The 27832-nt window shown below is 43.4% G+C and overlaps 2 protein-coding genes and 1 pseudogene across 4 annotated transcripts in view; 1 reads left to right on the forward strand and 2 right to left on the reverse strand.

Annotated features, from left to right (window-relative positions):
- The window catches only part of HECTD1 (HECT domain E3 ubiquitin protein ligase 1), a 104102-nt gene extending 94376 nt beyond the window's left edge, over positions 1-9726 (forward strand). Inside the window, exons 36-43 of the mRNA XM_008073013.2 lie at positions 1313-1514; positions 3040-3177; positions 3687-4294; positions 5359-5437; positions 5563-5656; positions 7245-7395; positions 8523-8667; positions 8776-9726. Coding sequence (XP_008071204.1) covers positions 1313-1514; positions 3040-3177; positions 3687-4294; positions 5359-5437; positions 5563-5656; positions 7245-7395; positions 8523-8667; positions 8776-8913 — 1555 coding nt within the window. The 3' untranslated portion in view covers positions 8914-9726. The remainder of the gene's footprint in view (positions 1-1312; positions 1515-3039; positions 3178-3686; positions 4295-5358; positions 5438-5562; positions 5657-7244; positions 7396-8522; positions 8668-8775) is intronic.
- Positions 9384-10310, reverse strand: LOC103275618 (annotated as a pseudogene). Its single transcript, XR_002481269.1, has one exon. The product of XR_002481269.1 is annotated as a 60S ribosomal protein L32 pseudogene (transcript).
- Positions 10311-17203: 6893 nt separating this feature from the next.
- AP4S1 (adaptor related protein complex 4 sigma 1 subunit) overlaps positions 17204-27832 on the reverse strand; it is a 46166-nt gene continuing 35537 nt past the window's right edge. The window contains exon 6 of one of the 2 annotated variants that reach the window (XM_008073014.2): positions 17204-17447. In XM_008073014.2, coding sequence (XP_008071205.1) covers positions 17319-17447 — 129 coding nt within the window. In that variant the 3' untranslated portion in view covers positions 17204-17318. Of the gene's footprint in view, positions 17448-26076; positions 26200-27832 lie in introns of those variants that run through there. The other variant, XM_021706445.1, reaches the window with a different exon arrangement.

The following is a 27832-nucleotide window of genomic DNA, read 5'->3' on the forward strand; positions in this document are numbered from 1 at the left end:
GAGACTCCAACTCAAAAAAAAAAAAAAAAAAATTATTAGTTGCTAAAATTATTAGTTGCTAAAATACCACCCTGGATGCTTACAAATAGTTTTGATAATATTTAAATATATATCTTCCTTCTGACCATTTTTTCTTAACTACCACCCAACATATATACTTACTATAATTTTGTTTTTCTGTTTCCTTCTTTTAGATCAAAGTTTCATGAGGGCAGGAATTTCTGTTCTGTTTTCTGCTCTAGCTAAAGTACTTAAAACATTTTAGGTGTATAGTACATTTTGCTAAATTATTGTGTCTCTTAAGTACTCTTTCAAAGTAGGTGTAAAAAGTTGTAATTTAAACTGTATTTGTTTTCTTCCCCAATGAGTTACATTTTTTAACCATTTGATACCATTTACAAAGTATTTGCATACATGAAGCTGTAGACCTATTGTGATAAATGACATTGGTTATGATTTCTATTTTGTGCATGAGGAAATTTATTCTCAAAGTACTTAGCAGATTTGTTTAAGATTACTGAAATATAGTAACAAACATGAGAGTAGAACTTTCATCTTATTCCAAGTTACAGGTTACTTTTCTAGATGGATTAGCTGTGTTGTTAAAAATGAAATGTTTTAAAATTATAACCATTTTAATGGTGGCTTTCAGTTTTAAGATAGCTTAACCATTTTTTATTTCTCTGATGTTTAGGAAATGTTTGTATTTTGTATGATGTGGGGTTTGGAGCATGGATCTTTATTTTTATTTAATTGCTAAAATAAAGAGGGAAAATACAGACCCAATACTTTTTTAGTTTGTGTAAGGTAGAGTATGGTAAAAGAATTTTAATATATTTTTACTTATGAGAGGAAATAATTTAAGTAATTAAAAAAGATTACTGTGTTATAAAAGTCACCTGATAACATGCTACTTTTTTTTTTTTTTTGAGTCGGAGTCTCACTGTTACCCAGACTGGAGTGCAGTGGCACACTCATGACCACCCCAGCCTCAACCTGCTGGGCTCAGGCGATCCTTCCGCCTCAGCCTTCCAAGTAGCTGGAACTACAGGTGTGCACTACCACGCCCAGCTTATTTTTTGATTTATTGTAGAGACAAGGTCTCACCAAGTTTCCCAGGCTCTCTCGAATCCCTGGGCTTAGGCAACCCTCTTGCCTTGGCCTCCCAAAGTGCTGGGATTACAGACTTGAGCCACTGTGTCCGGCCAATGATATTTTTTTATTTCTTAGATCTTTGAATCATTCTGCTGGTTTAGTAGTATATTCAACTGTTAATATATTCTACAGCTACATGGATTTTTTTCTATTTTAGAGCAATTGTGTGGTTACAAAACCGACGCGAAGCCACTGTGGAACGAACAAGGACTACAAGCAGTGTGAGACGAGATGATCCTGGAGAGTTTCGAGTTGGTCGTCTCAAGCATGAAAGAGTAAAAGTTCCTCGTGGCGAATCACTGATGGAGTGGGCTGAGAATGTCATGCAGATACATGCGGATCGGAAATCAGTTCTTGAGGTAACCATGTATAATATAAGATTTCTTTGAGGGAGCAAGGATGACACTTATGAACTCAAGCCATATTCTGTGTCTTCCACTGCATAAAAACTGCGCCAGATATATACATGAAGAGTGATTTCTCTATTCTCTATGCAGAGGCCTTCCCTCTGGCACAGCCTCTTCCATAAGAGGAGGTCAGCCTACCTCCTCAGAGGTTAGGATTAATTAATGAGAAACAAATAATATCTTCACTTTTGAGGTGGCAAAATGGTTTGAAGGCCACTACCCTTTTCTTAACAAAGTTCTGCTGAATAATAGTACTCACAAGGGTTCTTTGTGGTACTCTAAATTTTACCCTTATATTAAACTGTGCTATTAGGTATCTGTACTTTTGGAACACACTGTTTTGTATTATTATTTCACTTGTGTTGTGCTTGGTATTACATCATTGATCTGTATTGAAAGATGTTACAGCAAATGGCAGTATGAAATTAACATATTTACTGTAGAGATGTTATTGTGGACATTATTGGTTGTATTCCATATACAAAGTATTCCTTATGTAAGGAACAGTGGAAATTCCTCTCCCATCACAGATGCAAATGAGTTGGTTTGTTTTTATCTTTTGGATGACAAACTGATTGTAATAAATGATACATCTCTAGAAGATGTGCAAGGCTTTATGGCTTTCATTTTATAGACAAGCTTTCTTTCTTTTTTTTTTTTTCCGAGTTGGAGCTTCACTCTGTCACCCAGACTGGAGTGCAGTAGCCGCTCCCGGCCACTGCAGCCTCAACCTGCTAGGCTCTGGCGATCCTTCCGCCTCAGCCTTCCAAATAGCTGGAACTACAGGCGCGTGCTGCCACGCCCGGCTAATTTTTTTTTTTTTTTGATTTATTGTAGAGATGAGGTCTCACCAGGTTGCCCAGGCGGGTCTCGAACCCGCAGGCTCAGGCAATCCACTCACCTCAGCCTCCCAAAGCGCGGGATTACAGGCTTAGACAAGCTTTTTTTGCCTCATCTTCCTCCTACTTTTCTATTCTTTTAGCCTAGAAAATCCTTTTTTAATTCTTTTTAACCATGCACTGTGTGTTTTTGTAAGATACCTCATTTTTGGAATAAGTAGATTATGAACAAAAACCTTTAAAGTGATTAACATTACAAATAAGTGGGAGAATTTAGTCTTTAGTGTCACACAGAGACATAAAAATAAAACTATGCTATCATTTCTTCAAGCAATCTTTCTCTGAGATTTGTAAAAAAGGAGATCGTTATTTTGCTAGGTTGTCATGTAAAGTAAATTAATGTATGAACAATGCTCAGCACAGTGCTTAATCATGTAGTAATGTATAACAAATGCTCTTCTTATTAGAAAAACTAAAGTAGAACTCCTGTGTTACCTGTAATATACTACACTGCTGTTGTGAGAAAAGGTGTATTACTGGATCAGATACAACACGTTTTGGCAAGAATTGAATCATTTTGAAAAACACCCAAAACTTTAAGTTCACTTTTTCCCATAATTTATTTGTTCATATTTTAGGTTGAATTTTTAGGAGAAGAAGGAACTGGGTTGGGACCCACATTAGAGTTTTATGCTCTGGTGGCAGCAGAATTCCAAAGAACTGACTTAGGAGCTTGGCTTTGTGACGATAACTTTCCAGATGATGAATCGCGTCATGTAAGATTTATTTATCATTTTGTGTTTCTTTTTGTTTGTAAGTTTTTATTTTTATAGAGATGTGGTTTTGGTATGTTGCCCAAGCTGGTTTTGAACTCTGGGATTAAAGGCATGAGCCACTGAGCCTGGCTCATTTTGTGATTTGAGTTGTGACTCTGCTTTTGAAAAGTGTTTTCAGAACACAAGCCAGGTTTTCTGACTCTTACTTTTATTATTGAATAATCTTGATGTCATTAAAATATTTATAAGGGGGCAGTACCTTTGGGTCCCCTCCCACTGTGGGAGCTTTTCTGTCCTCTCAATAAATCCTGCTTTCTCAAAAAAAAAAAAAAAAAGAGAGAGAGAGAGATTTCTAAGGGATAAAATTTAGTCACCAAAAGTTATTGAATAAAATATGTATATGCTTTTAGATAGTTAAATTCATGAAAATGTTCAGTGTTTATGATTTACTTAGTTACTTAATTATCTTTTGTTTAATTTTATTTGCATTTCCTCCTCTGAAAAATTAGGTTGATCTTGGAGGTGGATTGAAACCTCCTGGATACTATGTGCAGAGATCATGTGGTCTGTTCACGGCTCCATTTCCACAAGATAGTGATGAGCTTGAAAGGATCACAAAACTCTTTCATTTCCTTGGAATTTTCTTGGCCAAATGCATTCAAGACAATAGACTTGTGGACTTACCTATTTCTAAACCTTTTTTTAAACTTATGTGTATGGGTGACATTAAAAGCAATATGAGTAAACTGATTTATGAGTCACGAGGTGATAGAGACTTACACTGTACTGAAAGTCAGTCTGAAGCTTCTACGGAAGAAGGCCATGATTCACTCTCAGTAGGAAGCTTTGAAGAGGATTCAAAATCAGAATTCATTCTTGATCCCCCTAAACCGAAACCCCCAGCTTGGTTTAATGGAATTTTAACCTGGGAAGACTTTGAACTAGTAAACCCACATAGAGCCAGATTTTTAAAAGAAATTAAAGACCTTGCTATCAAGAGGCGCCAGATTTTAAGCAACAAAGGTCTTTCTGAAGATGAGAAGAACACAAAATTACAGGAACTAGTGCTGAAGAATCCATCTGGTTCTGGGCCTCCACTTAGCATAGAGGATTTAGGGTAAGCATTATATATACATTCTTCAACCTAATGAATGAATATATTCTAGAGCTTTTGTTTCTTTGTGCCTACTGATTTACAGTATATGAGTAAATAGTCTGTCAAAAACAGTAATATGCTATAAGAAATACTGATTTTCGTTTGAACCTTTGATTTGTTAATATTATAAAGATAACACTCAATACCAGAATATAGTTTATTAATCATCAAACTTGGAAGATTATCTGATTTATTAAATGTGATAAGCTTATATGCCTTGTATAAAAAGTCCAAAGCCTTCACACAGATTAGATGACCAGGAAAATTTAAAGATTAAAAAAAAATCCAGAGCCAACAATATTTTGTCATATTCATGAGTTAATATGTACAGCCTCCTTGGCAAATTTCAAAACTAGTTTGCTTTGTATGTAAGCCTCATCCCCAGTGGCTGCCTCAATTAACTCATATGTTGCAGATCTTTTGATAAAATTGTATTAATTCATATATATTATATGATTATACCCTCAGAAGATTCTCCTATGATTTTGGGTTAATTGAAAAGTCTGGCTTGCATTTTCTTTCTTTCTTTTTTTTTGACTGCTGATAATATTGGAAGGTTGTGTTTAATAAATGGTTATATAGTCAAGATTTTATGTGTGTGTGTGTGTGTGTGTATATACATATACATATACACACACACATATACACACATACGCTTTTTGTATACAGCATGAATAACTTTAGTGAAGCAAGTTGTTTTCAAAAAACAGCCTTATAAACATGTTGCTTCCATAATTCATTGCAGAAATTGTTTAGTTCATTACTTTTGTGCCATAAGGGAGAAATGAAATGTGGAAAGGTAGTGGTTTCATGTAATTTTTGCAAAGTCAGGCAGATTTGGTAACAGTTGGCCTAGTAGTTTTTGTGCATAGGGTTTTGCATTTAGGAAGGCCTAATACTTTTATCTAAGCTAGTGTACTGATTTTGTTGTTGGAGGGGAGATTTACAGTTTGTATAGCAATGGTATACAAATTATGCCAGTAACAACTGAATGTCAATTAATCTAATGTTTTTTGTCCTCCCAGTTTAAATTTCCAGTTTTGCCCTTCCTCGAGAATATATGGTTTTACAGCTGTGGATCTCAAGCCAAGTGGTGAAGATGAGGTAAAAATTTTGCTTTTAATATAGTTGCAAGCTCTGAAACATCCTCATAACAAAGCCAGTTGCACTGAGTGCTGCTGAAATATTCCTAGATGGAAACAGTAATACTGACAAATTTTCCTTTGCAGATGATAACAATGGACAATGCAGAAGAATATGTGGATTTGATGTTTGACTTTTGTATGCATACGGGTATTCAGAAACAAATGGAAGCCTTTAGAGGTAACTTTGAAGGAACTTTAGCGTAATCCCTCTTTTTTTACTTTCACACAGTTGAAATTAAGGTCAACAATTGCTGGTAATCAGCTGTGTGTGGTGGCTCACGCCTGTAATCCCAGCACTTTGGGAGACAGAGGTGAGAGAATTACCTGAGTCCAGGGGTTTGAGACCAGCCTGGGCAGCTTGGCGAGACCTCATCATCTCTACAATAAATCAAAAAAAATTAGCCAGATGTGGTGGTGCGTGCCTGTGGTTCCAGTTATTTGGAAGGCTGTGGTGGAAAGATCACCTGAGCCCAGCAGGTCAAGGCTATGGTAGCTATGAGTGTGCTACTGCACTCTAGCCTGGGTGACATTGAAACTCCAACTCAAAAATAATTTCTGGATTGCTGGTAATCTCTAAACTTGTTTTCTAGTTTTATGTGTCCCAGACAGGAATGTTCTCAAGCTGTAGTATACCATCAGCTTTTTACTCTGGAGTAATGGGGATGCACCTTTGAGTCAGGGTCTCACTCTGTTGTCCGGGCTGGAATGCAGTGGCATGATCATGCCTCACCTCACTGCAGTCTCGATCTCCTAGGCCCCAAAGAGCCTTTCACTTCAGCGTCCCAAGTAGCTAGGACTACAGGCACACACCACCATACCTGGCTAAAATTTCTTAATTTGAAAATGAATATAAGGTTGCATACATTCTACATTACATGGTAAGGAAGAATTAAACCATGAAAGAATCTTTCTTCAGGTGAAGATGGGAGCAAAGTATATTCAACTGTAAGTCATTTGTATAAATGAGAACACAACTTTGGCTGGCTTGTATGACGTAAAGAGCCTTTATAAGATCAACTTTATAAGATCCCACATATGAATGAGGACATACACTATTTGTCTTTCTGTGCTTGCCTTATTTCATTTAATATAATGGTTTCCAGTTCTGTCTATGTTACTGCAAATTACATGATTTTGTTATTTTTTTATGACTGAATGGTATTCCATTCCACTGTGTGTATGTGTACATCATATTCTTTTCTGGTAATTAAATCACTATCTGTTGATTAATCTTGCTTGCTTATGAACTTCAATATATGAAATCATGTAGTCTACATTCTTTACTGCCTGGTATATTTTGTTTAACATGATTATGAAACATTCATATATGTTGTGGCAATAGTTCATTTAATTGATGCATAGTATTTTGTTACATAAATTTACCAAAATGATTAAGGTAATTAATCATTTTACTGGAATGAAAATGGATTATTTCAGGTCTCCTTTGGTAAATTTAGCCATAACTGGATTAATTATGCAAGTGCCCCCTTGTGCCTTTCTGATTTGCTGACTTTGTTGCATAATGATTGACACCCATACTCCATCCGTTTCAGTTTTTGCCATGTATAGGTGCAAGACAGTGTTTGAAGGATATTTTAAAAGTAGCTTGTATACCCACACATTTTCTTTATCCAGTCACCTGCTGACAGACACTTAAGATGATTTTGGTAATGGGTATTTTGATTTGGTATTTGGTCATTTTGGGATAACTTAGAAACTGAGTTGTTTTGTTTTGTTTTTTTGTTTCTGCTGTGTATACAATATAGATGGGTTTAATAAAGTTTTTCCAATGGAGAAATTAAGTTCCTTCAGCCATGAAGAAGTTCAAATGATTCTTTGTGGAAATCAGTCGCCATCCTGGGCAGCAGAGGATATTATCAATTACACTGAACCTAAGTTGGGCTATACACGTGATAGGTATGTGTTGACATTTTGTAAGATCAACAGAATAGTTTGCTTGCTTTTTAACTTTAATATATGAAATCATGTAGTCTGTATTCTTTCAGGTCTGGTATACTTTGTTTAATATTGTGACTCATCCATGTATGGTAATAGTTCATTTAATCAATATGTAGTATTTTATTACATAAATTCACCAAAATTATTAAGGCAATTAATCATTTTACTGGAATGAAAATAGATTATTTCGGGTCCATTTATTTATTTCAGGTCCAAATTTAGCCATAACTAGATTAATTATGCAAGTGCCCCTTTGGGCTTTTCTGATTTGCTGACTTTGTTGCATAATCATTGACACCCATACTTCATCAGTTTCAGTTTTTGCCATTTATAGGTGCAAGACAGTGTCTGAGGGATATTTTTAAAGTAACTTGAACCAGCCCATTTCATACTTACCCAGGAATATCTAGATGTCTTGTTCTTCTGTTACGTTAATATTGTGGACTTTGTTTTTGTTTTAAGAGACAGGGTCTTGCTCTATTGTCCAGGCTGGAGTGCACTGGCATGATCATAGCTGACTGTAACCTCAAATATTGAAGACTATAGGCACATGCCACTGTACCCAGCCAATTTTAAAAATCTTTTATAGAAGCCAGGCACAGTGGTTTATGCCTATAATCCCAGCACTTTGGGAGGCCGATGTGGGAGGATTGCTTGAGCCCAAGAGTTTGAGATCAGTCTGGGCAACATATTGAGCCCTCATGTCTATTAAAAAATTAGAAACAGTAGTTGGGCGTGGCGTCATGCACCTGCAGTCCTAGCTACTTGGGAAGCTAAGATGGGAAGATGCCTTGAGTCCAGTTGGTTAAGGCTGCAGTTGGCTGGGATTGAACTATTGCACTCCAGCCCAGATAATAGAGTGAGATCCTGTCTCAAAAAAATAAATAACATTTTTTGTAGAGTTGAGGTCTCACTATGTTGCCTTCTGTCTTGGCCTCTCAAATGCTGAGATTGTAGGTATGAGTCATTGCACTGGCCAGATAGTGTTTCTTCGAGGGGGCTTATTGCTAGTTTTCAAAGCAGTGGTAGTGATTTTCATTTAAATCTGCTGTCTCCCCACTGAAACTATATTTTTGTTCTTTTAGCCCTGGTTTCCTGAGGTTTGTGAGGGTTTTATGTGGCATGTCTTCAGATGAAAGGAAGGCATTTTTGCAGTTTACCACTGGTTGTTCAACTCTACCCCCAGGTGGACTGGCCAACCTGCATCCCAGGCTCACAGTTGTACGCAAGGTACAAACTCTAGCTAATGGAGAATCCAACTTGGAATTTAGTTTCTCTAGGATAAAAAGAAATATTTAAACTCATGGTTTTCTGTTATATTCTGTTATATTTCTTTAGGTTGATGCTACTGATGCAAGCTATCCATCAGTCAATACATGTGTGCATTACCTGAAGTTGCCTGAATATTCTTCTGAGGAGATCATGAGAGAGCGCTTGCTAGCTGCTACAATGGAGAAAGGCTTTCATCTCAACTGAGCTTTGAATTGCAGTGGGAGATAGCAGAGATTTTTAAAATACTAGTGAAGCCTCATGTGTTTGTGTGCAGAGAAGTTATATGACCATCCTCGCTAATGACACTTGCCTTTGTTTCCACCATTAAGGCTTTAAGAACATGTGGAGTAAGTTCGTTAGCTGCTAATGACAAAACAAATCCTTTAACTACCCAGCCAGCGAGTATATAGCACAGAACACTGTGTTGCTTTACAAGGGCTCATGTGACTGGAATAAGGTGGTCCTACTTGACTGTTCCAAAGAGCAGCTTCTCAGATCTTCAGTGTTCACTGGTAAATTTCTAACTGTATTTGTGTAAAGTTTGTCATTTCATACTCCATACACTACAGTTGCCATCATGATCCCTGTTTTGCTGGCTTTCAAGCTACTTGGTCAAAAATCCTGCTTCCTTAAAACATAGAGAGTTAAAGAGCATCTCAGACTTTTTCTTTTCCTTTTTAATGATGCCTGCACTATCAGAGTATTCTAGTGTTCTCTCTTTTGTTTGGCATATAATCATGCACAACCCTTTTATTTCTTTGAGGTGGGAGTATATTTTTATTTCCTAAATGCCATACTATAAAGATCAAATTCTTAAGTGTGTTTGTGCAGCTGAAAAAAAAAGATATATTAAGTGGGGAAAACACTGGTCTAGGTACAAGGCACACTTAAAGCAAGTTTTCCTTTTGGTTGTATTTTCTTTGTATATTATAAACATTTATTTAACTTGTTGCAGTTTGAAGTAAAAAATTTCCAAAATGTATGCTCAACAATAATCATTAAAATGTTTGCAGCGTACAAAACTGTGTCATGTGACTATTATTGCATTTATCAGACTTAAGAGCTTAAGCAGATACTTTTCATCTTGAATCATTCAGATTTAGTTTTCTGAAATTACTACATGAAGAAATGTATTTTTCTTTCTTTTTTTCTCAGTTTTTATGGTTTTATTTAAACACAAAACGTGCACAAGCTGTCTATTCATTTTCTTCACTGTGCAGCCTGGCATTAGGATTGGTCACTCTGATGGCCAGCTGGACTGCTCTTTCTACAATGGCTTTGCGGTTCTTGGAGGAAACGTGAGCAATCTCAGCACAATAAGATTTGTTGCACATCAGCAGCACCTCCAGCTCCTTGACATTGTGGACCAGGAACTTCTGGAAGCCACTAGGCAGCATGTGCTTTGTTTTCTTGTTGCTCCCGTAATCATTGTTGGGCATCAAGATCTGGCCCTTGAATCTTCTACGCACCCTGTTGTCAGTACCTCTGGGCTTCCACCAGTTATACTTAATCTTGACATATCGGTCTGACTGGTGCTGGATGAACTTCTTGATCCTCTTTTCGACAATCTTGGGTTTCACCAGGGGTCTGAGGGCAGCCATGATGCTGGGTAGGAGATGGCTGCCACCTCGGCAGGCAGCACCGAGGAAGAGAGGGGAAGGTCGAAATGTATTTTTCTATAATAAATACACTTACTTAGCCGGGCGTGGTAGCGCGCACCTGTAGTTCCAGCGACTTGGAAGGCTGAGGCAGAAGGATCACCGGAGCCCAGCAGGTCGAGGCTGCGGTAGCAGGGAGCAGCTACTGTACTCCAGCCTGGGCAACAGAGTGAGACTTAAACTCAAAAAAAAAAAAATACACTTATTGAAAATTGGAAGACTAGGAGAAATATCTGTTTACACACTTAATTGTATTAGATCCAACTTTTGTACTCAGTTTTGACAGATTTTTAGTTAGAAATGGCCAGCTATTTGTGTTAATTTTTTTTTTCCGAGTTGGAATGTCACTCTTGTTGTCCAGGCTGGAGTGCAGTGGCACACTCAACGCCACCCCATTTTTGCCCTGCTGGGCTTTGGTGATCCTTCCACCTAAGCCTTTCAAGTAGCCAGAACTACAGGCACACTCTACCACACCCAGCTAAATTGTTTTGATTTATTGTAGAGACGAGGTCTCACCAAGTTGCCAGGGCTGGTCTTGAACCTGCGGGCTCAGGCAGTCTGCTCCCCTTGGCCTCCCAAAGTGCTGGGATTACAGGCTGAGCCACCGAGCCCAGCCTGTGTTAAGTTTTTAAAACAGAAGATCCACTGCTTACCATTGTATCTACAAAGATGTGTGAGTAAGATCCAACAATTTTTTTTGAGACAGAATTTCCCTCTGTTGTACAGGTTGGAATGCAGTGTTGTGAAGAGCAGTGATCACAGCTCCTTAGAGCCTGGAACTCCTGGGCTCGAGGGATCCTTCTTCCTCAGGTTCCCAAGTAGTTATGACCCACAGGCATGCACACCACGACACCCAGCTAACTTTTTTGTTTTTTTGTAGAGACAGGGTCTCACTATATTGCCCACGCTGGTCTCAAGTGATTCTCCTCCTTGGCCTCTCTAACTGCTGGGATTACAAGCTTGAGCCACCACACCTGGCCCCAAGAATGATTTTTAAATGTTGTATCAATGTGAGAAGAAACCATTAGGATACTGGTGCTTTCTGGTTTTGAAGAAGGGGCTGTATTTCCATTTTAAAAATTCCTTTTATTACCACATCTATGCATATAGGTGAAAGAAATGTCACTAGGCCTGATGTAGTCAAATGCCTCCCCCTCCCATATGTGGTCTCACTATGTTGTCTTGAAATCTTGGGCTCACAGTCATACACCACCAAACCTGGCTCAATTTTTTTTTTGAATCAGGATCTCTCTTGCCCAGGCTGGAGTAGAGTGGCAGGATTACAGTTTACCTCAGCCTTGGTCTGGGCTCAGGTAACCCTTCCGCCTCAGCCTCCCAAGTAACTAGGACTACAGGCGTGTGCCACCATACCGGTCTATTTTTTGTGTAGAAATGGGGTCTCACTGTTGCCTTGGCTGGTCTTGAACTCCGGGCTTCAAGCAGTCCTCCCCCTTCTGCCTCTGAAAGTCCTTGGATTACAGGTGTGAGCCACCACTCATAGCCCTCAAATGCCTGTTTTTCTTGTTTTTTTGAGTTGGAGTCTCACTGTCGCCCAGACTGGAGTGCAGTGGCCGCTCCCGGCCACCACAGCCTCGACCTGCTGGGCTCCGGCAATCCTTCCGCCTCAGCCTTCCAAGTAGCCGGAATTACAGGCATGCGCTACCACGCCCGGCTGATTTTTTGATTTATGGTAGAGATGAGGTCTCGCTGCCCAGGCGGGTCTCGAACCCTCAGGCTCCCAAAGGCGCGGGATTACAGGCTGAGCCACCGAGCCCGGCTGTTCTTTGTTTTTTGTTTTTAGTTGAAGTTTCACTTTGTCACTGAGGCTGGGGTGCAGTGGCACGCTCACGGCCACTGCAGCCTCGACCTGCTGGGCTCAGGCAATCCTTCTGCCTCAGCCTTCCAAGTACTGGACTACGGGTGCACGCCACCACGCCTGGCTAACTTTTTGGTTTATTGTAGAGACAAGATCTTACCAAGTTGCCCAGGCTGGTCTCCAACCCCTGGACGCAGGCAATCCTGTGGCCTCAGCCTCCCAAAGTGCTGGGATTACAGGTGTGAGTGAGCCTGCTACGCCCGGCCTCAAATGCCTTTTTCTTTTTTTTTTTTTTTTGAGTTGGAGTCTCACTCTGTCGCCCAGACTGAGTGCAGTGGCCGCTCCCGGCCACCGCAGCCTCGACCTGTCGGGCTCCGGCGATCCTTCCGCCTCCGCCTTCCGAGTAGCTGGAACTACAGGAGCGCGCTACCACGCCCGGCTGATTTTTGATTTATTGTAGAGATGAGGTCTCGCCAAGTTGTCCAAGCGGGTCTCGAACCCACGGGCTCAGACAATCCACTCACCTCAGCCTCCCAAAGCGCGAGATTACAGGCTGAGCCACCGACCCCGGCTGCTTTTGGTTTCTTAAAAAGGCATTTGAGCTGGGCTCGATGGCTCAGCCTGTAATCCCGCGCTTTGGGAGGCCGAGGTGAGTGGATTGATCCTACGGGTTCGAGACCCACTTGGGCAACTTGGTGAGACCTCATCTCTACAATAAATAAAAAAATCAGCTGGGTGTGGTAGCCGTGCCTGTAATTCCAGCTACTCAGAAGGCTGAGGCGGAAGGAGCGCCGGAGCCCAGCAGGCCGAGGCTGCGGTGGCCGGGAGCTGCCACTGCACTCCAGTCTGGGCGACAGAGTGAGACTCCAATTCAAAAAAAAAAAAAAGAAGCCAAAAGCAAGTTTGAAATTGCTCAATATTTTACCTGTTTGAAAGCTCCATTCTCTTTTTGAATTAGAAGAGATATTTCCCACTACAGCTAATGATTTGAGTACTGTTTTTATTTGCTGCATGATACTGTGGTGGTGGTTATCAGAGACAGCGGTTAAATATTTCACCTTATTGTCAGTTTCACAGTTCTCCATGAGAATGACAGTCAAAACAAAGCATAATTGCAATATTTAAATTGGTGGCTTATGTTTCAATTCAAAAAGTGGTGGTGATTTCAATAGTCATGAATACATGACAAACTGTATACTAGTGTTAGAATTGAAATCCAGTTTTTGTGTATAGTATTGCCATTTTTTAAAAGTCTAAAATGTCTTTCTATAGTCAGCTTTTACCAAGCCTAGCCTGACACTAGGGCTGGCAATCTGTTGGCCTGCTGCCTGTTTTGTACGTCCCATTAAGTTAATGATTGGAAAAAATCATTTTGTGACTGAAAACTGTATGAAATTAAAATTTCAGTGTCCACAAAGTTTCACTAGAATGCAGCCATGCTCATTCATTCATGTACTATTTATGGTTGTTTTGGCAATGCAATGGCAGACTTAAGTATTAATGGTTAGCAGAGACCATATGGCCCACAAAGCCTAAGATACTTACTATTTGGCCCTTTAAAGAAAAAGCTTACCAAACCTTTGGTCTAGCAAGTTGCTAAGCAAGTAAAATGACGAATTTTATAAAATCAGTAACTATTTTTGAAATGTTAAGAATCTTCCTTAGAAAAAGTTCAAGAACAGGGTAATGCCTACCAATCTGAGACAAACTATGAGTGTGAGATATTAAAAGCATCTTACTGAAGTGAGATGACACGACCTGTAAGTACAGATAGTCACATGACAGTTCACTTTGCATAAGTCAAGTGTTATGAGACATCTACCGGGGTCTCATATACTGTTAAGTTCTTTTAAAGTATTTTTTCCCTGTTATATCTTCCTATTTTTTTAAACTGTTGTTATTCTCTGAAGGTACTAAAATCTGTGCCAAGATGTAATTCAACTACTATTTTGGTGTGACCCAAAAATTAATTTTGTTCACTCCCTAGCTACTTCTGGTGTACCAGTTTCAGCAGTTACCTGAATGTGCTACTGACAAAGTACCTACCAACTAGGACAGTGTTTCCCAACCAGTGTTTCACAAAGACCTCCAAAGCACTTGGGTCTAGACTGGGTTTTCCCCAGACCTTGACTACTGAATACAAAGGTGGATCTATGTACACATACCACTCATTGTTCCCACAGGTCAGAAGTGTTCCCCTTTCTGAATGAGTCCAAAACAACTCAGGCTTGCTTTTGGAGTTTACTATAGACTGGTTGTCTGAATCTTTATGAACTTTGAAATATGCAAGTAGATTTTTGGAAAAGGATAAATAACTTGAAAAAGCCTCCACCTCCCCCACCCCTAACACACATAAAAGAAAAAAAAGAGTGCTGAATGACCAGGCCCTAGAATGTCCATTTATGTCCACTCTTGGAGGACAGAGTGTTGCAGATGAAAGAACTCTTGGAACAGTCTATAAGATGGCTCAAGCCTGTAATCCCAGCATTTTAGAAGGCTGAGGCGAGAGTATTGCCTGAGTTCAGGGGTTCGAGACGAGCCTGGGCAACTTGGCAAGACCTCATCTCTGCAATAAATCAAAATACTAGCCAGGCGTGGTGGCTATATTTCCACTTTCTCCCTCCATTGCACCTGACTTCCTGCTCCTACATGCACATATTCTATAGACCCCCTCATCCTTGGGGGATTTTTTTTGCTGTTGGTTTTGAGAAGAGTCTCACTCTTACACAGGATGGAGGGCAGTGACCAGCTCACAGCTACCATAGCCCCAACCTGCTGGGCTCAGGCTCTCCTTCCACCTCAGACTTGTAAATAGCCGAAACTCCTGGGCTCAGTGGCTCACACCTATAATCCCAGCACTCTGGGAGGCCGAGGTGAGAGGATTGCCTGAGCCGACGAGTTCAAGACCAGTCCGGGCAACTTGGTGAGACCTCATCTCTACAATAAATCAAGAACATTCAGCCAGGCATAGTGGCGTGTGCCTGTAGTTCCAGCTACTTGGAAAGCTGAGGCAGAAGGATTTCCTGAGCCCAGCAGGTCGAGGCTGTGGTGGCTGTGAGTATGCCACTGTACTTCAGCCTGGGCGACAGAGTAATACTCCAACTCAAAAAAACCATATTGTACTATACTCATCCTTCTTGTGATGTGGTAACTAAGACAGCTACTAAGTGACTGACAGGTGGGTAGCATATACAGCGTGCATATGGTCACAAACGTTTACTCACCTCCCAGGCATGACAGAGTGGGACAGAGCAGGACAAAGCAGGATGGCGCAAGATTTCATCACACTACTCAGAATGGTGTGCAATTGAAAAGAGTTGTTTATTTATGGAATTTTCAGTCTAATATTTTTGGACCTCAGTTGACCGTGGTAACTGAAGCGACAGACAGCAAAACTGCTGATAAGGCGGGAACTACTGAGTATACTTCACGTAAAGCAGTTCTGTATATTCTGTTAACAGAGTAGCAAATGCATAAAGAAAGGTTGTGGGGGAATGCAGGGCTTTGCTCTCCTCTAGTGACTTAGTAATTTGCTTCAAGACATCGCAGGAGAAGGGGTTCAAGGAATTAGAGTCAGGGAGGAGGATTCATTTCATGCCAACCTGTACAGTGATATTCTCTTGCATTCTATTAGTATTTAAATTTCATTAACACTAAGCTTATTCATGAGACAAACCCTCTAAAATGTGGCATGAAGGATAGTTGTAAGGGCTCCCTTTAATGTCTAACCATACATTATTTGAAAGTAACATTCTGGGCCAGGCCCAGTGGCTCGAGCCTGTAATCCCAGCACTCTGGGAGGCCAAGGCAAGAGGATTGCTTGAGTCCAGGAGTTTGAGATCGGCCTAGGCGACATAGCGAGACCTTGTCTCTACAAAGTCAAAAACTTAGCAGGATATGGTGGTATGTGCCTGTAGTCCCAGCTACTCCTGGAGCTGAGGTGGAAAGATCTCAGCCTAGGAGACCAAGGCCACAGTGAGCCGTGATCATGCCACTGTCCCTCAGCTTAAGGGACTGACTGAGATCCTGACCCCCATCCGAAAATAAAGTAACGTTCTGTATATCGTTTTTTATATGGTGGCATTGTAAATACTAAGTGCCTTTAAAATGGCTATCAAAGGCTTTTAGAAACTGACAAAATTCTACAATCTTCCTTAAGTACCTGTTATAAAGTTTTTAAAGCTGGGCGTGGTAGCAGTGCGTGTAGTCCCAACTACTCAGAAACCAAGGCAGGAGGGTCACTTGAGCCCAGGAGTTTGAGGTGAGAGGGAGCCATGATCGTGCATTGCATTCCAGCCTGGGCAACAAAGCAAGACCACCTCCCCCAAAAATGAACAACTTAAACAAATTATATTTTAAAGAAAATCAGAAAAAACTGTTACTCAAAAATGCTATGTGGGCACCCCCTTGGGTCTCCTCCCACTGTGAGAGCTTTTCTGTCCTCTCAAATTTTGCTTTCTTAAAAAATAAAAATGCCATGTATGTTTAAATCAATTTCAAATGTTTATTGAGAACTGCCATACTTCCTGCCACCACCCTGCTATTCCTGGATTTAATTTGCAAAAAGAGGCAGAGACAAAAAAGTTTCCTTAGGCACGCAACACAATTTTAAAAATGGGGAAAATAATGTTTACAGTTAGAGAAGAAGTTTTGGTACATATTTTTAAATAGTTTTGTTTTCCATTTAAAAACTCTGAAAAACGCCAGGCTCGGTGGCTCAGCCTGTAATCCCGTGCCTTTGGGAGGCTGAGGTGAGTGGATTGCCTGAGCCCGCGGGTTCGAGACCCGCCTGGGCAGGCGAAACCTCATCTCTACAATAAATCAAAAATTAGCCGGGCTTGGTAGTGCGTGCCTGTAATTCCTGCTACCTGGAAGGCTGAGGCAGAAGGATCGCCGGAGCCCAGCAGGTCGAGGCTGCAGTGGCCGGGAGCGGCCACTGCACTCCAGTCTGGGCGACTGAGTGAGACTCCAACTCAAAAAAAAATAAAAATAAATAAAAATGAAAAAATAAAAACTCTGAAAAACATCTGTTTGTAATGTCTTTGGAAGGATACCACATTTTGTAATTGTGATCGTCCAAATTCTTCTGTGTTCTCACTTCCTGTAAATCACTGTTATCTTGCAGAGGCTTCCTGTCAGCTTTCTGACATCTTATCAAGAATTAGGAGAGGGGCAAGAATTCTTGCCCGGTTCGTTTCCACAATGCAGCCATTTAACACCATCTCATCCAAAATGATGTGTACTTTATCCAAATTAAACATGATCTAGGGTTACATTAAGGAAATTAGTTTTAGAGTTATAAAAAATACTAACAGTCAGGGCCAGGAAGTAATAACTTATGGCTTGGCCTGGAATGTAGGTGAACTTAAGCATGAGGTTTTCTGTACAGGATTCCTGAAATTAAATTTAAAGTTGGAGTCCATATTAGAAAGTATTACTCCAGGTACACATACATACCCAGATACGCCTTGGTTACGCTAACAGGCTAAGGAGACAGAAAAATGAAACAGCTACATTCTTCAGCCCAGGGGGAGAGAGAACAAAACAAGTGAATCTGGCAACAGAATGACCTGAGCTCAAGAACAACGCTGTCCTCCCAGACAATAACAATAATAACGGTTTGTCGAATCCTCATTACGCTCCAGGCACTGGGTGGAGTGCTTTACCCATGCTGTTTCAGTCCTCTCCACACATACGGTCCCCTGGTACATGTTACATATTGTCTTCATCTTGCCCAGGATCAAACAGACTCAAAACCAGTGTCTGAGGTCACGTGGCCAGAAAATGCCAAGCTTGGGCTTGACGGCACTGCTTCCAGGCTCCTCAGGAGGGCTAGACACCCTCCCTCCACCCCTAACCTCCTTCTGAAAATAAATGCCCCTCCAGTTATCTTCTCTGTCAGACGGGATGACATAAAAATAACCGAGGAGCCGTGAACAAAGAAAGCAAGACATGATAAAAGTTCAAGTTTCCAAGGCAGGACCTCTTACACACGGGCCGTTCTAGGATGTAATTTGAGAATTACCCAGCCACCTTAGCTTACTATGTTCTCACTGGAAAGTTAGTATAGGGCACGGGGGCGGGGGGGAGAAAACATGGTCGGATGGTGACATCTAGCACATCAGGGAAGAACCAAATACTTTTCCCGAAGAACCCTTTCAACGGAACCTAACTTTCCTTTGGTGAAAGAAGTGGAACTCGAATGAGATGATGACAGCAGATGAACGCTGCTGAAGTTTAACATCTGAAGTTTCCATACCTAATTAAAGAGCATGATGCCGGTGTGTCACAAAAAAGCAAAAATGAAAACGGCTGAGAGAGTGTTTCAAACAGATAAATTTCATTTGACAAATAGGTCACTGAGTGCACTAGGGGAGTTCAAAATCAAATCTCTGTAAAGGGAATTGGTACCAGGGGATTTTTTTCAACAATTCCAGATGTTCAGAGTCTATATTGTATTTACTTAGTGAGGTATATCTACAGAGAATGGGGCAAACTGTGAATTACTTTTAAGTTTCTATTAGGCTCGGCGTGAATATCTCATTAGGTCTGCGCAAATAGTCCTCCAGCGGAATAAACTGTTTTCCAGGGGCCTGTGGGAACTGTCCTTAAGTGACCCAGAAAAAATAAGGAGTTTTACTCTGATATACCTATTAATAATGTCTTCCAATTATATAGATGATTGCTTTGTCCCATGGCCAATCTGGGACTGGTCTCAAACCTGTTCGCCAGACCCAAGAACCAGAATGTTGAAGCCAAGACAAAGTGGGAATGACAGCCACATACAGAGAAGGGCAGAGCTGGGAGACACAGGTGGTTGCATGAAAACTGGCCTGTAGCAGCCCCTGTTGTTCTCATGAAGGGCAGTGAAAGCCTCAGTGCCTTTGAAGATATCTACTTCTCCAAGATGACTTTCTTCAAGATAGAAAGAAATCTAATTTTCACCTATTTGAGTGGGTTCAGGGATCAGGCTACTCTGAGGATCGCTCCATCTCTGGCAAGTAGACGGTCTGCAGTTCAGATGTTCCCTTGGGCAACTGCTCAATTATCTTGGAATTCAGATCAGAACTCGCTGCTGAATCATGTCAGTCACTGACAGCCCCACCTCGCAAGGACAAGGTCCTCCGGCAAGTCTGAATTTCCCAACATCCTGGAAACATGAGCTGCTCAGGGAGGTCATTCTGTACTGTGGGCATGTGACTGCCGGTCTGTGTGTCTGGTTCAAACCCTAATAATCACGCAGCTTTCTGGTACGCTATGGGGAAACCGCAAACCAAATCCAATGTGAGGCAAAGTCCTGAAAGCTGATTTCCCCCGGAATCATGTGACTCCTTTAAACAAGAATCCAGCTGTTGTTTGCATCTTGATTTGGTTTATGAGCAATTTGTGCACACTCACCTCAGCCTCCCAAAGTGCTGGGATCACAGGTTTGAGCTACCACGTCCGACCCCTCCCTTTTTTTTTTTTGAGTTGGAGCCTCACTCTGTCACTCAGGCTGGGGGGCAGTGGCACGCTCCCAGTCACCACAGCCTCGACCTGCTGGGTTCAGGTGATCCTTCCACCTTAGCCTTCCAAGTCACTGGAACTACAGGTGTGTGCCACCATGCCCGGCTCAGGTGGCCATATGCCAGGTGGGCAGAGACCAAAAAATATATATACGCCCTATATGCTCAGCCTCATGGCAATGAACATAGGCAAACACGCTTCAACCCGAACTGTCAGAAGAGGAGGAAGCAAGAAAGGTCCAGACTGTGGGCACAGGACCACAGCGGGCGGAGAATGACAAATGAAGAGGGTTTTACCTTCAGGCTGTGCTGAACCTGACTGACTCTACAGATCCTTAAGGCAACTTATTTTCCCTTACAGGTCCCCTACGGCTGGAGTGGACGTGAACTAGGAACAACCTCCCAAAGAACAGAGCCCCTGAAGTCCCAGTTTCTCTCAACCTTGACACCTACGAGCCTTTCTGAATTTCTGTGTGATGTGCATTGGAGTTGAACATCACAGGGCCCCTGGAAGATCAGTGCCGCTTGAAATCAAGTTTTTAACTAAAGTGACCGAAACGTTTATGGGCCCAACATTGGACTTTTTATCTCTGGATCATAAAACACTTTTCTAAAATGGTATCTTACCACTGTGGTGGTCTAGTCATCCGTTAATAAGTGAGAAAACTGAGCAGTGTAGACTGAAAATGGAAACAAAAGGAATTCCAGGGCAGAACCCAGCCAAAAACCAAAAATTTCTTTTTTTTTAAGTTGGCGTCTCACTCTGTTGCCCAACACAGCCTTGACCTGCTGGGCTCAGGTGATCTTTCTGCCTCAGCCTTCCAGGTAGCTGGAACTACAGGCAGGAGCTATCACACCTGGCTAATTTTTTGATTTGTTGTAGAGACGAGGGCTCACCAAGTTGCCCAGGCTGGTCTTGAACCCCTGAGCTCAGGCAATCCTCTCGCCTCAGCCTCCCAAAGTGCTGGGATCACAGGTTTGAGCTACCACGTCCGACCCCTCCCTTTTTTTTTTTTGAGTTGGAGCCTCACTCTGTCACTCAGGCTGGGGGGCAGTGGCACGCTCCCAGTCACCACAGCCTCGACCTGCTGGGTTCAGGTGATCCTTCCACCTTAGCCTTCCAAGTCACTGGAACTACAGGTGTGTGCCACCATGCCCGGCTCAGGTCTCGCCATGTTGCCCAGGCTGGTCTCTAACCCGTGGGCTCAGGCAATCCTCTCGCCTCCGCCTCCCACAATGCTGGGATTACAGGTGTGAGCCATCACACCTGACCAGAGTGCATGTTCTCAAACATTCACTGATACCCTCCTCAAGATTTTTCATCCTTTCTGACTCCCCCAACCTGGTTTCCCTAGGATATCTTCCCTCTTTCACAAAAAAGCTTTGACAACACCAAGACCCAATGGCAACAAGCACTTTATAAATGTTTTATTAGAGACTAAACTGCAAGAATCTATTCCAGATAACTAATACTTTTTTAAAAATGTGTCGCCGGGCTCGGTGGCTCAGCCTGTAATCCCATGCCTTTGGGAGGTTGAGGTGAGGGGATTGCCTGAGCCCGCGGGCTCGAGACCCGCCTGGGCAGTGAGATCTCATCTCTACAATTAATCAAAAAATCAGCCGGGCGTGGTAGCATGCACCTGTAATTCCGGCTACTAGGAAGGCTGAGGCGGAAGGATCGCCGGAGCCCAGAAGGGCGAGGCCGCGGTGGCCGGGAGCGGCCCCTGCACTCCAGTCTGGGTGACCGAGTGAGACTCCAACTCAAAAAAAAAAAAAAATGTGTCAAACCTAATCTATGTAATTTATAATCCCAGTCAAGGGCACTGCAAACCCAGAGACTGGTACCAGCTCTGCCCCATGTAGCTCTGCCCCAGTGTAACTGGGACATGTCACAGAAGCTCTCTGGGCCTCATCTTCTTTATCTAAAACTTGAGGTTTTAGGCCGGGTGTGGGGGCTCACACCTATGATCTCAGCACTTTGGGAGGATCACCTGAGCCCAGGAGTTTGAGACTGGCCTGGGCAACATGGCAAGACCCTATCTACACAAAAGATTTAAAAAGTAGCCACGTGTGGTGGTACACACCTGCAGTCCCAGCTACTTGGGAGGCTGGTGCAGAAGGACTGACTGCGTGAGGCTAGGAGTTCAAGGTTGCAATGAGCTACAATTGAGCCACTACACTCCATCCTGGGAGACAGTGTGAGATGCTGTCTCTGAAATAAATAAATAACTTGAAAGTTAGGGGGGTTTTTTTGAGTCAGACTCACTTTGTCACCCAGGCTGGAGTGCAGTGGCACACTCACGGCCACCACAGCCTCAACCTACTGGGCACAGGCGATCCTTCTGCCTCAGCCTTCCGAGTAGCTGGAACCACAGGAATTCACTGCTGCACCTCGCTAAATTTTTTTTTTTTTTAAATTGTAGAGACAAGGTCTCGCCATGTTGCCCAGGCTGGTCTCGAACCCATGGACTCAGGCAATCCTCTTGCCTCCGTCTCCCAAAGTGCTGGGATTATAGGTGTGAGCCACTGTGCCCGGCTAAAAGTGAGGTTTTAATCTGATGACAGTGTAGGTTTTTTTCCAGCTCCCAAGTACTTGGCTCCTATGACTCTGAATGTAACTAACCTTCAAGGAGAGGGAAGCTGGTTTACTTTTTTCTAATAATAGCAAGCCCCTACTGAAATAGTCATACACTCACTCTATCATATCTCAATTCTTTCATAATGATTTTATGAATTATCCTTGTCATGTTTTTAGAGAACATACAAAACATTTCAGTTCGTTTAGAAGCTGCCACTTCAGTGCCGGTGGCTTCCCTGGAGAATTTCTCGGCTGTTTCGGCCAGTATTGCTATAGGCCCTAGTCTGAATAAGCACGTTCGCAATTTCACATTAAATCAGGCTGATATTACCTGCCACTCAAAGAAGCCCTGTTCTGGTTTCTGGATCTCTCCGTGTTTTGGGGATTTTAGAAAGTTAATGAGGGAACTACAAGTAGACGCCTCCTGATGGGCCCTGGGTCCTGGTCAGGGCCTGACCCCAAATCTTGGTGGTGCTGATCGCTGTTGCCTGCGTGCTGCCATTCTTCCAGGGAGCCCCATGGAAGATGCTAGCTGGGTCCCAGAGACCGCAGTAGTGAGGCCCCTTCTAGTACCCCACCCTCAACTGCAATAAACGGCACGCATCAGGGTGCTTCCACATCACTCGTAAGAGCTTTAGGGTTCTAGAATCAACTGCTTGGCTTTTGAGTTTTAAGAGTTAATAAATAAAGCCGGGCTCGGTGGCTCAGCCTGGAATCCCGCGCCTTGGGAGGCTGAGGTGAGTGGACTGCCTGAGCCCGCGGGTTCGAGACCCGCCTGGGCAACTTGGCGAGCCTGCATCTCTACAATAAATCAAAAAATCAGCCGGGCGTGGTAGCGCGCGCCTGGAATTCCGGCTACTCGGAAGGCGGAGGCGGAAGGATCGCCAGAGCCCAAGAGGTCGAGGCTGTGGTGGCTGGGAGCGGCCACTGCACTCCAGTCTGGGCGACGGAGTGAGACTCCAACTCAAAAAAAAAAAAAAGATGTCTGTATGTATGTATGTATTTATATTTTTTTGAGTGAGAGTCTCTCTGCTGCCTAGGCTGGTGTGCATTGGCACAATCATGGCTCACTGCAGCCTCAACCTCCTGAACTCAGGCAATCCTTCCACCTCAGCCTCTGGAGTAGCTGGAACTACAGGTAGTGTCCAGCTAATTTTTAGATGTCTTGTAGACATGATGTGTTGCTATGTTGTCCAGGCTGGCCTCAAACTCCTGGGCTCAAGCAGTCCTCTTGCCCTGGCCTTTCAAAGCCGGCATTACAGGTATGAGCCACTGTGCCCAGGTAAAGATGTTTTGTTTTTTCTTTTTTTTGAGTCAGGGTCTCACTCTGTCACCCAGGCTGGAGTGCAGTGGCATGCTCACAGCCACCCCAGCGTCAACCTGCTGGGCTCAAGCAATCCTGCTGCCTCAGCCTCCCTTGTAGCTGGAACTACAGGCACACGCTACCATGCCCTGCTCATTTTTTCATTTATTGTAGAGATGAGGTCTCACCAATTTGCCCAGGCTGGTCTCGAACCCCTGAGCTCAGGCAGTCCTCTCACTTCGGTCTCTCAAAGTGCTGGGATTACAGGCGTGAGCCATCACACCCGGCCAAGATGTTTTTAAATCAAGAAAGCATTCTGGATTCTAGGCCTACCCTGTATTCGGGGAGAGAGGGGAACAAGAGCATAAACAGGGACTCTTATCCTGTTCCCCACTTCTATCCCCATGCCTGTCTGAGTGAGGCACACCCCAGCTCCCAGCCCATCATTCCTGCCCCCAGTCCTGCCGTGAAGGTGGAGGAGAGGCCTGTGCAAGCTGTTCGCAGAAGTATCTGGGATGTCTGGGCATCCTGACCATTCTGGGGACCCTGGAAGCCAGAAGGTGGTTGAGAAGTGGATGGAAGGCCCATGGGCACCCGCCCCGGGGGGAGGGTGTGGCCGGGGCTAGAGAGCAGAGGGCCCAGGAAGGAGATGCCTGGCGGTCGTCCAGCTCTAGAGGCAACACTGCTGCATTCCAATCTAGCCAAAACAATCCGGGTCTTGAGGACTCTTTAAAGGCACGAAATGCCAAAAAGCCCGTTTGGGTTTTCCATACCTTCCCGCCCATGGGAGTTGTGCCCTGAATCTGGAGGAGCTGGTGTATGTCCTGCCCAGTGCTGTTCATGAGTGGCATCCCCTACTTAGCAGATGAGAAAAGAGACAGCGCCTTTGAAGTATGAACTGTCTGGAGAACAAGCCTCCTGGGGCTCCAGCGCTGAGCGTGTTTTGGGAAGCTCATCCATTGGTCACACAGAAGCCATCTTAATTCATAGGGTTTGAAGTTTTAAATAAGTCTACCAAGGTATGGGAGGGGGCAAATTTTCCCTACAGAAACAGGTTTCACCGTCCTCAGGCCATTTTTTTGAGTCGAGTCTCACTCTGTTGCCCAGGCTGGAGTGCAGTGGTACGCTCACAGCCACCACAGCCTCGACCTGCTGGTTTCAGGCCAGCCTTCTACCTCAGCCTTTCAAGTAGCTGGAACCACAGGCATGAGCCACTATGCCCAGATGATTTTTTGATTTACTGTAGAGACAAGGTCTTGCCATGTTGCTCAGGCTGGTCTTGAACCCCTGAGCTCAAGCAATCCTCTCGCCTCCGCCTCCCAAAGTGCTGGAATTACAAGCATGAACCGCGAAGCCCGGCTCGGAGCTTCTTTACAGCACGAATGATTTAGGTCACTGATGGGCATGGTCCTAAGGGAGCAGTCTGCCCCACCTGCTACCACTGCACTAGAGGGTTTCCACTTACTGGAAGGGTTTTCAAATAGCCAGAATTTCTGTCCTGATTTCTCGTGCTTAGGTCATGTCTTTTTAAAGTCCCATCTGTCTTGCTCTGCGATGTTAGTCTTTCTAGAAGTAGAAGAAGTTCGTACTAGGGAGAAAAGTAAATGGTGCTTTTCAAATGGTGTTTCTCAAAGACTCGCTGTGCAGGCCCTGGGAAACATCCTATTCTTAAAAGGCATCAGGGTGGGAAAGCTTCCGGAGAAAAAGACAGTAAGTAAGAGGGCTTCTTGGGAATTTAATGAAATTTTACTTCTTCTCCTGTACCAAAACTAAGCCTTAACTCATGTCTGTTCCATGTGGGCTGACAAGGAAAGCTTTCTTAAGTTTGCAAATATAAAAAAGATGACGTCCCAGCATAGTGGCTCACACCTGTAATCCCAGCACTTCGGGAGGCTGAGGCAAGAGGACTGCCTGCGCCCAAGGGTTTGAGACCCGCCTGGGCAACACGGCAAGACCTCATCTCTACAATAAATTAAAACACTAGACAGGCATGGCGGCATGTGCCTATAGTTCCAGCTATTTGGAAGGCTGAGGCGGAAGGATCGCCGGAGCCCAGCAGGTTGAGGTGGCCGTGCACTCCAGCCTGGATGACAGAGTGAGACTCTGACTCAAAAAAAAAAAAAAAAAGAACTGTGTATGAAGCAGAGGAGAGTCGTGGAGTTTCTAACTTGAATTTTTCAGATGGTAGGGTGGTACCCTAAGAATGCCAACAAAAGAGAGGCACCCATGCTCTGTCCTGCTGCCTGCTCTACTTTTAGACCACTGGAGGTATGAGTGAAATTATACTTGGAGCAAAGACACAGACTTCTAGGTCTACAGAGATTTAATTCCCTTCTCTAAATGATGTAAATGTCCTAATCTGAGGGCCAGGTGCCGTGGCTCACACCTGTAATGGGAGGACAAAGTAGGAGAATCACTTGAACCCAGGAGTTCGAGACCAGCCTGGACAATACAGTGAGATCACAACTCTACAAAATACAAAAATTAGAGGGGTGTGATGGTGTGAACCTGTAGACCCAGCTACTCGGGAGGCTGAGGTAGGAAGGATCGTTTGAGCCTGGAGTCTGAGGCTGCAGCGAGCCATGACTATGCCACTGCACTCCTGGCTGGGTGACAGAGTGATACCCTGTCTAAAAGAAAAAAAGAAAGAAAAAAAAAATTTCTCATCTGCCAGATGGATATACCTAAGTAATTCCTAAGGACAGTAAACAAATAACTGTCTGAGACGAAGGGGGGGTGACAATAAAACCAAGTAAAATGAGGGAAAAACTGTTTGTCTTGGAATAAAAATTCAATTTAACCAAGAATACTGAAGTTCGTCACACAGACCTATACCATACACCAGCTGGATGCAGAGACAAGTAGGACATCCGTACTTCAGGTAAGCATCTAGTCAGTATGTGACACATCAACACAACTCATTCAACTATAACACATATCCTGTCGGCTGGGTGCAGCGGCTCACTCCTATAATCCCAGCACTTTGGGAGGCCGAGGTGAGAAGACTGCCTGAGCCCACGGGTTTGAGACCAGCCTGGGCAACTTGGCAAGACCTCATCTCTACAATAAATCAAAAAATTAGCCAGGCATGGTGGCGCATGCCCGTAGTCCCAGCTACTTGGAAGGCTGAAGTGGAGGGATTGCCTGAGCCCAGTAAGTCCAGGCTGCAGTGGCTGTGGGCGTGCCACTGTACCCAGCCGGGGCGACAAAGTGTAATTCCTACTAAAAAAAAAAAAAAACCCTAAAAAACAAAACAAAAAAACCCATATCCTATCACATCCAATTCACTTTAATTCTCTGGCTCTCCAGACTTGAAAGCTCTCTTCCTGTTTTAGGTGTAAGGTAACTCAGCTCAGTTACCAAGAGTCATGGCAACATCAAATATTAAGGCTGAGAGGGTTTTAACGCTCTCCTAGCCTCTCTCTCTCACTTTGAGACGAGGAGGTTGTGTGCCTTGTCCAATACACACAGCTAGTTAGTGGCAAGACCAAAAGCGGAACTTGAATCTCTGTGCTCCCAGCAAAGTGCCTTTTAGCCCTTGCTATCTTCCTGATGACTTTTGAAATAAAAAAGTGCCAGGTGCAGTGGCTCGTGCCTGTAGTCCTAGCACTTGGGGAGGTGGAGGCGAGAGGATTGTCTGAGCCCAGCAGGTTTAGACTGCCGTAACTGTAGGTGTACCACTGCACTTCAGCCTGGGCAACAGAGTAAGATTCCAACTCCAAAAAATAAAAAATAAAAATAAAATAAAATAAACAAGTAAGAATACACAATTTAAAAAAATAGCTGGGCATGGTGGCATGCGCCTGTGGTTCCAGCTACTTGGAAGACTGAAGCGGAAGGATCGCCGGAGCCCAGCAGGTCGAGGCTGCGGTGGCCGTGAGCGTGCCACTGCACTTCAACCTGGGTGACAGAGTGAGACTCCAACTCAAAAAATAAACAAGCAAATACATTAAAAAAAAAAAAAAAAAAGCCGGGCTCGGTGGCTCAGCCTGTAATCCCGCGCCTTTGAGAGGCCGAGGTGAGTGGATTGCCTGAGCCCGCGGGTTCGAGACCCGCCTGGGCAACTTGGCGAGACCTCATCTCTACAATAAATCAAAAAATCAGCCGGGCATGGTAGCACATGCCTGTAATTCTGGCTACTCGGAAGGTGAGGCGGAAGGATCGCTGGAGCCCAGGAGTTTGAGGCTGCGGTGGCTGTGAGTGGCCACTGCACGCCAGGTCTGCACGCCGAGTGAAACTGCAACTCAAAAAAAAAAAAAAAAA

The sequence above is a fragment of the Carlito syrichta genome, unplaced genomic scaffold, assembly GCF_000164805.1.
Source record: "Carlito syrichta isolate Samal-C Ts95f unplaced genomic scaffold, Tarsius_syrichta-2.0.1 Scaffold315592, whole genome shotgun sequence".
NCBI lineage: Eukaryota > Metazoa > Chordata > Mammalia > Primates > Tarsiidae > Carlito > Carlito syrichta.